This window comes from Centruroides sculpturatus, unplaced genomic scaffold, assembly GCF_000671375.1.
Source record: "Centruroides sculpturatus isolate CEXI.00-Female unplaced genomic scaffold, Cexi_2.0 scaffold2680, whole genome shotgun sequence".
NCBI classification, from domain to species: domain Eukaryota; kingdom Metazoa; phylum Arthropoda; class Arachnida; order Scorpiones; family Buthidae; genus Centruroides; species Centruroides sculpturatus.
In genome coordinates this window covers 1-10,747 of record NW_019386893.1, presented here as the reverse complement: position 1 = coordinate 10,747, position 10,747 = coordinate 1, and the positions used below count along the sequence as shown (strand labels likewise).

At 28.6% G+C, this 10,747-nt stretch overlaps 1 protein-coding gene across 1 annotated transcript in view; it reads left to right on the top strand.

Annotated features, from left to right (window-relative positions):
* Nucleotides 1-10,475, top strand: part of LOC111615893 (CCAAT/enhancer-binding protein zeta-like) — a 14,514-nt gene extending 4,039 nt beyond the window's left edge. The window contains exons 4-9 of the mRNA XM_023357335.1: nucleotides 2,321-2,485; nucleotides 2,599-3,373; nucleotides 3,446-3,506; nucleotides 4,061-4,094; nucleotides 4,171-4,249; nucleotides 10,047-10,475. Of these exons, the coding sequence (XP_023213103.1) occupies nucleotides 2,321-2,485; nucleotides 2,599-3,373; nucleotides 3,446-3,506; nucleotides 4,061-4,094; nucleotides 4,171-4,249; nucleotides 10,047-10,189 (1,257 nt within the window). The 3' untranslated portion in view covers nucleotides 10,190-10,475. The remainder of the gene's footprint in view (nucleotides 1-2,320; nucleotides 2,486-2,598; nucleotides 3,374-3,445; nucleotides 3,507-4,060; nucleotides 4,095-4,170; nucleotides 4,250-10,046) is intronic.
* Nucleotides 10,476-10,747: the final 272 nt, after the last annotated feature.

Below are 10,747 nucleotides of genomic sequence, written 5' to 3'. Positions count from 1 at the left end.
AATTTTTTTTTTTTTTTTTTTTTTTGGCAAATTAGACAATAAACATTATAGCCATATCTAAGATGTTTTAACCATTTAGCAAAATACTACCAATAGTTTAATCCCTTTATATTTAACAAATAAGTCAATTTAAAGACTCTAGCATTACATAATGTTTTTGTAAACACCCCACCCATCCATATCTGCATTATGTAATTTATAGATAGCCCCCAAATGTTTGTCCAATAAAAAAATTAATGATGGATTTTAAAGATTTATGATTTAAATTATTTTTTAAAATAAAATTCAAAATCAGTTAGATATTCAAAAATATTAATAAATAATTTAAAAATTTTTTTGATTTAGTGCACTTATATTACCTTCTAGAAAGATATAAGTTTAACAAGCATTTTCAATGTATATTACAATTATTTTAATATATTTCCTGGTCTTATATACAGTAATTACATAGATTATAACTGTTCTGAATATATAAATATTGTAAAATAGGAGAAATGCTTTATTCTTTCAATTTAATTGTTTTATTAAATTGTATTCACATTTTATTTATTCTGAAATAAAATAAAATAATAACTAATAACTTTCCTGAAAATATAACAATATGCACTTTTAAAAATTCATAAAAATTTTAAATCATTATTTTACCTGATGAATGCGATATAAGCAGACTGCCACCACATGTGCACACCAAGATGCATTGCTACCACATGTACAGTTGCATTTAGTAATTCGACGTCTGTCAAATGTAACTGCTACATTGTATGAACCTTTAGAAACTCCCAAGGTCTGAGGTGGTGTAACCGTAGCACTCAAATGAAAACCTGGAAATAAATTAATTATTTAATTGATAAAATAAATTAATAAATTTTTAAAACAAAATCTGCATAAAAAACATCCTATTCTGTATAATTTAATAATCCATTATAATTCAAAGCTGTACAGTTATATACACTAATACTATAATAAAATAAACATTAATAACTATAAACAACAATTAACACCTCAATACCACTTCCAGCAGTCAAAAGATTTTAATAATCTAACGTTTTTGGCCGTCTTTTAGAGGCCGAAAACGGAACCACAAATATGATGTGTCGAAGCAGAAGTATAGTACTGCTCTAGCACGGTATGCTACCAAACCCGGGATTTCCCCATGTTGGGATGAGGCTACTCTTGTACATAGGGTCTTCGACCGACACGACTTACGCTCGTTGGAGGCTATTGAGATTTATATAGAAACCATGAAGGGAGACTGCATCAACTCCGCTTATATTCCGATTCCACAATCGTGGAAATATTATTTACATTGCCACAAAGCACAACAATAATCGGATGTGTAATTATTTTTAATCTTTCTGCTTTGTATAAGAAAACAAAGCGTTTACATCACGCTAATTTTCACAACTATATAATAATAATTGATGTATAGCAGTATTGTAAAACAAATCGTTTACACCGTGCTAATTTTCACAACTCTACAATAATAATTTATGTATAGCATTATTTTAAAATAAAAATTTTTTTGTGTTGTAAGCGTAACGATTTTTATATCGTACGCATCGTTTAAATATTTAAAAGTTTGGAACACAGCTGTATTCGATTATTAGAATCCTTCAAAAGATAGAACTGTTTTTTAATGTTTCATCCTGAGGAGGGCCTCTAAAAGACGGCCGAAAACGTTAGATTATTAAAATCTTTTGACTGCTGGAAGTGGTATTGAGGTGTTAATTGTTGTTTGAAGTTCACAACTGAATATGGATGACCTCAAGGTTAGGAAAGCCATTCAAATAATCAAAAACAGCCTCATTCTAGTTAGACCATGTGATGGAAGTCTGATGAATTTTCTTGCACTCACATACTTAAACAGAGGCGGTTTAAATGTAAGGTGAAATCACTAATTTGACTTGGAAAGCACTTAGAGGAAGCAGCTACAATGATTCCTAAAATGTGCTCAAGGTGTTTCAGTTATGAAAATAATATCTGCAAGAAATTATACCTATTTACCTACTTATGAGAAATAGTATCTGTTTCTGAAATTAAAGAAAACATATAGAACAAATTAAAACAATTTACTATGTATACATTAAATTTATAGAATACTACATTAAACTTGGATCCTTATATAAACAAACAAACAAATGCACATCTTAAACTGCACAGATTTAAGAAGTTAAACATTTTTTTGCTTGTTGATTATACATACATATATCATTTTTGTAATGTCATTACAAGAATTGTAGTTACATTCTTATAAATAATTTATTATATTATTGATAATTTTTCATAACATTATTTAATTTTTAACTGTTGTTTTTTAAAGGTTTGTGAATATCAAGCTCCTGGTCTTGTGTGTGGTACTTTAATTCTCGTATCTCAGTTATTGAAAGAACATCCAAATCTTCTAAATAGTAATAATATTAGTATTGCTAGTAGTGATGATGGTGAGGATGATGACAGTTATGAACATTATGAAGATGTATCAGAGGTACATAAATTTAAATAATTTATGGTAAAGAAAAGTTATGTTAAATTAGATGAGGTGTATAATTAAATGTAAGATGGATTGTTAATATAATTATTCACTTTAAATTTTTTTAGAATGAAGAAAGAACAAAAGAGTCTAATTTTAAATCTAATTCAAAACAAAATTCGTCTTGGTTGCATCGAAATAATCTTCAAGTACATGGATGCACAGCATCAAAACTTTATAATCCTAATCACAGAAATCCATTATATGCTGGTGCTGAATATAGTATTCCATGGGAATTAACATTGTTAACAAAACATTTTCATCCATCAGTAAGTGTTTTTAGCCAGCAGGTACTAAAAGGTAAATGCATTGAATATGATGGTGATCCATTGCATGATTTTACACTCATCAAATTTCTTGATAAATTTGTATACCGAAATCCAAAGAAATCAAAACTATCTCCTTGTGAAAATGAACGCCAAAAAATATTTGGACGTCAACATCAATTAAAACAACAATCTTTAAATATTAATTCTTCAAATTCTGATAATGCTCGGCCAGAAGAAAAGTTTCTTTATCAATATTTCCAAACCAATAATTTCAAACAAAAGGATGAAAAGAAAGATAAAGATTCAGATGTGGAAAGTGTTGCCAGTGAAGATTTTGAAGCCCTTTTGGATAAATTTGAACCTGGCTTTAAATCAGATGAACTCAATTTTGCTGCTGATATTTCTGATCAGAAACAAACAAAAAAACGAAAGAAGAGAAAAAGTGAAAGTTATAGTAATGATGATGATGACGACGATGATGATGAATATGATTTTAATGACGATGATGAGTTCAATGAAGCATTTAAAGATTTTGAAAGTGATTTAGAAAATATTCAAACTACAGATATAAATGGTAAATTAAAATATTGTGGGATATATTTCATAGTTTGTATTAATAATAATAATAATAATTATTATTATTTAGATATTCCAGTATCAAAAAGCAATTCTAAAAGAAGAAAATTGGCTACAAAGAAAGTAGACAGGTAATTTTTTAATTTAAAAAAATGTATTTATTGAAAATAAGTTTAAAATATTTGTGGACAAAAAAGGAACAAGAGCTTTATAATTTATTAGTTAAATTTATTACAATAATCATCAAAATATACATTTCATCAATTCAAAAGAATGTTTAGAAAATTTTAGGAAATTCTTGAATTTGGAATTTAATAAAACAATCTCTACAGTGTATATAAGTAAAGAAGAACCAATAAATTAATTTCTGAACATATTTAAAAATTTTAAGTTCAAATTATAGATAATAATAATATTTTGAATCACAGATATTCAATATCTGTGAATTAAAATTTGATCATTTTTGATAATCATCAAAATATTTTGGATTATTTTATGCTTTCTTATATTGATATATTTAAATTCAGAAGATAAGTCAATGGATGAAATATAAATATTATTTTCTAAATACTAAAATGTATTATTTATATACTACTTGTTTATTTTTTTGTTGAAATTCATTAGATTTTATTTTTGAAATCAGTTTTAATAATTTCATAATAGATTTTTATTATTTTCATGCTAGCAATAAAGATGAAGCTTTTGCCTCTGCAGAACAGGTAAAGTTTGAGTATTTTAAAAAATGAGAAAAATTTTTGTTTTAAAAATTAACAATTAGTTTTTTAATATTTAAAGCTCTCCTGTATATTGGAAGATAATCAAAGTAATGTAGAAGGATTGAATATGCACAGTTTAATAAATAAAGACAAATCACGTGAGTAATTAAAATACAGTTGACCCCCCTATAACACGGGTTCATATAGTTCGGATTCCTACATAATGGAAAAAAAATTGGAACAGTATTTGTACAAACACGCTAAAAAATCTCGTATAATTCGGCAAAATGTCATTGCCAAATCGTGTCGCGACAGGATTGGTCGAATCTAGACCAATAGCGAATATTGCACAAACCGTTGAGTTTAAACGAGCAACGAACCTACTAAAGAACATTTATTATTTAACGTCCATAAAAATTATATTTATATTAATGATGTCTCCAAAGTTAAGAGAATTTTTCGCAAAAAAAATAATTTATCAGAAAGCACGCAAGCGCCATTCGTTAACAAGCCGCACGACGAAAACAAGCTTAAGCAATGGCATTGTCAAATGGTGCACACTTGGTAAGTAATCCTACAATTTTTTGTCTATAGCATAATTTATATGGATTATTCCCAAAAAATTATACATATTTTGGAAATATGGTTGTTTGAAAGGTTTTCTTCCATAAAATTAATCGATTCTAGAGTCAAATTAGTTTAGAATCGATTAATTTTATGGAAGAAAACTTTTCAAACAGCCATAGTCCGTAAACTGCATATGTGCCGGGCTGTGATTGGCTCATGTATTCAAGAATTCTTAGAACATCAATTTAATAAAGAACAGAACGTATCTACCGTGTTATGGGGGGGGGTCAACTATATTTAGATGAATATAAATCTAAATTTTTTATATTTATACATTAGCCTGAACTGTCAGATTATTTTGGACTGTAACAATGCTAATTTTAATTAAGATCAAAATTTAGCTTAATAATTAGAAATTAATTTTGAATTTTAATTTCTATCTATCAATGTCTATAAATTACATGATGTGTCTATAAATTACATGATGTCACTACCGTCTGTCTTTAAAACAAAATTTCAGTTTTTGTTAAATTAGCATTAATAAAGATTAAAATAATTTATACATCAACCTGATTAAATTACTAATGCTAAATGAACTATTGGATTATTTAATATCCAGCAGTTTGTTTGGCAGTCATAATTGAATCAGGTTGATGTATATATTGTTCTATTTATACAATGTTTCCCAAAAGAAACATGCCATGGAAGATTATGTGGAGAAGCTTATAGGCAAAGCATTAAGGGAAAGTGTATAGTGTACAGGTTTTATAATGCATCATTTTAGATCTCAGTACTGCAAATGGAAATTAATTACATAAAATTCATGTGCGGTTGAATCACTTTTAACTAATACAATTATAGGCCCAGCTGCATAATTTTGTAACTAATTGGCATGTTATGAGAATTAAACTTATTCTCTTTAATTCTAGATATACAGATAATAGCAAAAATATAATTTTTTTTTTTTTTGTTACTTGTTTTATTTAAATAAAACTAAAAATTACTAACTACAAGTATGTGGATTTGCTTATGTGCATAAACTGTTGGTTCAAAACCAATACAGTCTATTCTGCTTAATTGGGACACATTGGTACCTGATTAATTTGTTCCGATTAAGTGGCTCTCCTAATGAAACAAATTATAAGGAAACAAAATTTGAGATAAAAGTATTCACTGATTATTAATTATATTTTTCAATAAAAATATTTATTGAAAAATATAATTAATAATCAGTTAATCAGTGAATACTTATATGTATGTATGTATGTATGTATATATATATATATAAAATTCAAGTTCAAAAATAATATTTTAAAATATAATCATTAAACAAAAAAAGAACAATTATCTTTGCAGAAATCTTGAATGTATATTGTGCGGTTTCTGTATATTCTATAAGTAGACAAATTGGTACAGTCATCCAATGTGGAAATGTTATTTCCTTTGTTTCCATCTTGCATAAAATGTTTGTCTTAGTTGGAAATAAATTTTATGGCTTCCTGGTCACTAACTCTTAATCATAAGTATTTTCTCCATTACTATCTTCTAATTTTTAGGTGTTTTTCCAAACTGACTTGTTCAATAATTGCATGTATACAATTCTGATTTTCATTGGAACATTGAAAGGTTGTTATCAATTTATAAAAATTCTTTGTGAATTATAACATTTTGTAGTTTATAAGCAATTTTATTATTGTTATGGATTATATAGGGCATTTCCTGTTATGAAATCTTAAAACTGCAATGAGAAGAGCAGTTTCAAATTGTGTTACAGTTTACTTTTCAACAACTATCAGTGACATATTATATTGCTTGTATATTAGTAATCTTGGAACTAATTTTGTCTGCTTTTGTAGATGATGATAAGATATTTTCTTCAATTGCTTCAAGAATGTATTGTTCCAGCCTTCTGCAATACAATGTTTTCAAATGTTTTATGATTCCCATGTCCCATGGTTGTATTAAGGATTGGTATTATTCAGAAGAAACTTTAGATGAGTGCTTTTCAAACACTACATGAAGATGAGCAGCAGAACTGTTCTTGACTTTTTCTGCAGTTCTGTATCCCAACTCACAAGCCATTTAAAAAAAATATTGGAAGTCATCCAACATTCTTGTTGCCATAATACTCAAATGGTAAACAGTCCATTTTAAGACTTGTAAAGCTTTCCAATGACTATGAACTTCAGTTTATCACTTCCTGACATTACAGCAGCACAATATGGTAGTGCAATTCATTGCTTTTTTGAATTTGACAGTACTTTATGTTTAAAACTCAGAACCATCTGAGGTGGCATGGTGAAAAAGCCCTGTTTCATTTACATTGTAGATTTGATCAGGGTTGAATTTCTGCAGAAATTCAGGCAATTTGTTGATTTCCACTCTTTGGCACTCATAGTGACAATACTGTTTTTTCACTGTATGCCCTCTTAAATTTTACTTTGTGTCAGGTTTTCCAACATGATAACCACCCATCTGTAGCTTTGAAATTCATGTGAACCACCTTTGTAGCTAACTCTTCTAATTTGTTTTTAACATTGGCCTGTTAACACGTACTCCTCTTTCCTGCATATACTCTCCTGATAAAGTGGCTGTATGTTCCAAATAATCAAAGTAAATTTGCCTTTTAATATCACTTTCATTTCCATCTTTCAATATAATTATGTCCTAAATAAATGGCAGTCCCAATTAACCACAATGTATTGCAGTAAGGCATGGGGTTTACAATTACAGTAGGGAGGAGTACAATAGTCAGAGGGAACATTCAGATTTTGTTATAGGCTAACCACTAGTTACTTCACTGGTTAGTCTGTGGCAAAAATCTGAAGATGTTTTCACTGACTGTTCAGTTACTGTAATTGTAAACCTCATGCCTTACTGTTCTACTGATTGTGAATTCAGTTTATGTAAATAAACAAATCCATGAAATTGTGGTTAGTAACAGTTACTGCTACACAGGCTTTGTAAGGTAGGTGAGACAAACTTGCACACACTTCTTGCAAGAATTCTGGAATATATATAATTGTTTGATCAGAATGGTATACATCAGTGTTTTTCAATCTTCTCGAATACGCGGCCCCTTTACAAGTTAAAAAATTCTGGCGATCCCTCCTCACGGCCATATTAAAACTATGTCAATAATTTTAAAAACTACATATTTAATTTTCTTTCTGTTGAGATTTAAATATCAATCAAAAAACCAATTGTACTATAAAATAAACAGGTACAGCTTTCTCACTGAAATTGTAGTTTTTTTATTGTAGTGTAGGACCTACAAACACTTGTCTTTTTCTTTTACCTGCAACCCCCTGTGTATGGCTTTGCAACCCCCTGGGGGTCGCGACCCACAGGTTGAAAAACACTGGTTTACATCATTTAGGAAAGAGTAACTTGCTCTAACTTATGGACAAGGGAACAGTATTAGACAGACAGCAGATATTTTTTATGATTGATATTCCAATAAACCAAAGCTACACCACTTTGTCATTTTGCTGCTCTATCAAAAATTTGTTAGAACAGGAATGGTACAAGAAATGCAAAGAAATGAGATGCAAGAAATGCAAAGAAAGCACATTGTCCTTGAGAAGCTACTAGTAATGCATCAGAGGTTGCTGTGCTTGCTTCAGCATTAAACAAATCCCAGCAATTCTGTGAAGTGGAAACTGCTGTTGGAATTTCTCATACATCTATCTGTCAAATATTAAACAGGCACAAGTTTCATCCTTATGAATTAGTTTATTGTGCAAGAATTAGGTGTGGATAATTTTGACTACAGGGTTGAAATTTGTGAAAGTTTCACAAATCTGTTACGGGACGATCCTGGATTATTTCATTACTCCACCACTTTTCTGATGACGACTTTCTATTTGAATGGATGAATCCACTAACATAATTGCTGTTATTGGACACCTAAGAATCTCCATGCTGTTTGTGTAAGCCAAACTCAAATGCCACAAAAAATAAATGTATAGGATGACTATGGCAAGAAGTGTATTGGGCCTTTCTTCATTGAGAAGAATCTGACTGACATGTACTGTATTTGGATGTCCTTAATGTGGCAATCAAACCAATGTTTGGGGATGTAGCACTGCAGAAACGAGCTGCTGGGATTTTCACATTTTATATGGGCAATGTGGTCTATCAACAGCATAGAGTTCTACTTATTTCCAAATAATGTTAGGAATACCTTAGGTGTGTTATTTCTTGGGTGTTGGATTGGATATCACAGCCCATGTGAATGGTCTGTCAGATTCCCTGATCTAACACCCTTTGATTTCTTATGGGGACATTTGAAAGCAATTATTTACCAGGCACCATTTCAAACTATGGATGAACTGTGAGGAAAAATTTCACAAACGTGGCAAGAAATAACACCCAATATTATGAGAGCTGCAGTTTCTTCATTTTATCATTGACTGTTCCACTATTTGTATATGGGAGGTCATCATTTTGAGCATCTGCTCTAAAATGTAAATAAGAGTGTGTTCCAAAAGGGGGAAACAGCAAGAGAAGTAAAGTACTTATTTGTGTGACAGAGAAGTATTAATTCCTAATTTTGTATACAATTAACCAACAATAAGCCTAATAATACCAATGAATGAAATACTTTAATAAATAAAATTAATAATTCATTCACATTTTACATAACTGAAATAACTGCAAGGAAATTTTGTGGAATTATGTTGCCCTTCATGAGCATATCCTTTCTTTAGTGGCAATTCAATTAATACTAATTGTCAGTTTTTACCCTGTATGCTATTACAAACCTGCATGATATAGCAGAATTTACATTAACTTTACTTGATTGTGTCCCTGATGTTTTGCCTACATACTTCTCCATACACTCTTCTATGGGACATTTCTTTTGGGAAACATACCAGGATAAAATGTCTTTCCACAAATCCAAATTATATCAACAAAATATCTATGAAGAATACTTGAATGCTAAAGATATAGAATGTCTAGTCATGATAAGAAAATATGCAATAGTTAAAAATTTGTGTTGTATTCTCAGATATTTTGATGTTTCATGATCTGTAACATCTTAGGGATTAATTGATGTTTGTATGTTTTCAATAATTTCAAATTTTTAAAAATAACAGTGAATATTCTATAATTTGATATTAAAGAACTGATGATCTATAAACTAGACCAAAAACATTTGAAATTGAAATTATATTGCTGTTTAAGATGATAATTTATTTGTGATTAAAAATTGTTAAATTGTAAATCATAAAAAAGAAGTTGGCATTGTATAAGGGAAGATAATATGAGCAAGGAGATGGCAGTTATCATTAATTTAGATTTCAATTTATTTATTATTTAAATCTTAACAACTAATTTTTTATTTTCTAAAAAGTTTAACGTTGATTTAAATTATATTTTTAGATGAAAAACAGATAAGGTGGGAAATAAAAAGGGATAGATGGATTCGAAATGTTGATTGGAAAGCTAAGAAGAAAGGAAATTTACAGTGCAAAAGAAAATTAAAGTCTAAAATTAAAAAATCAAATAAAAAATCTAAACTCTGATGACATGTTTCTAATATAAAGACAATGTGATGATAAACGTAAAAACATAGTTATTTCAATAAAATTGCATAAACAATTGATGGTCAATAATTTTATCGTATTTTTATGTAAATAAAATAAAAATTTAAATTATCCTTTTCCTTTTCTTCAAATTTCTTAGTTTTTCTGCAGCTAGGATTGTATAAACAGTATCATATGAAATATAAACAGTTTTGTGAAATTTAAAATTATATTATTAGTAATATTTGTAATGTTTGCCAATAAATCTATATATTTTTTATTAACAGCCTAAAAAATTGATTTGTTTTGTTGCTTGAATTAAGTAAATTTGAATCCAAATAACTTATAAGCAATAGAAGAATTTTTTCTGTGTTATATGGTTCAATTAAATATCAAAATTATTCAAGGTAGTAATAGATTCTAATAATTTTAGATGAGATCATGAGTAACATTTTTGAGAATTAATTGCTTATTGCAAAATAATTATGTACATAATCTAAAATTAATATTGGAACTTAGAAATTATTTTCATTTCATAAGATTAAAATTTGGCAATTT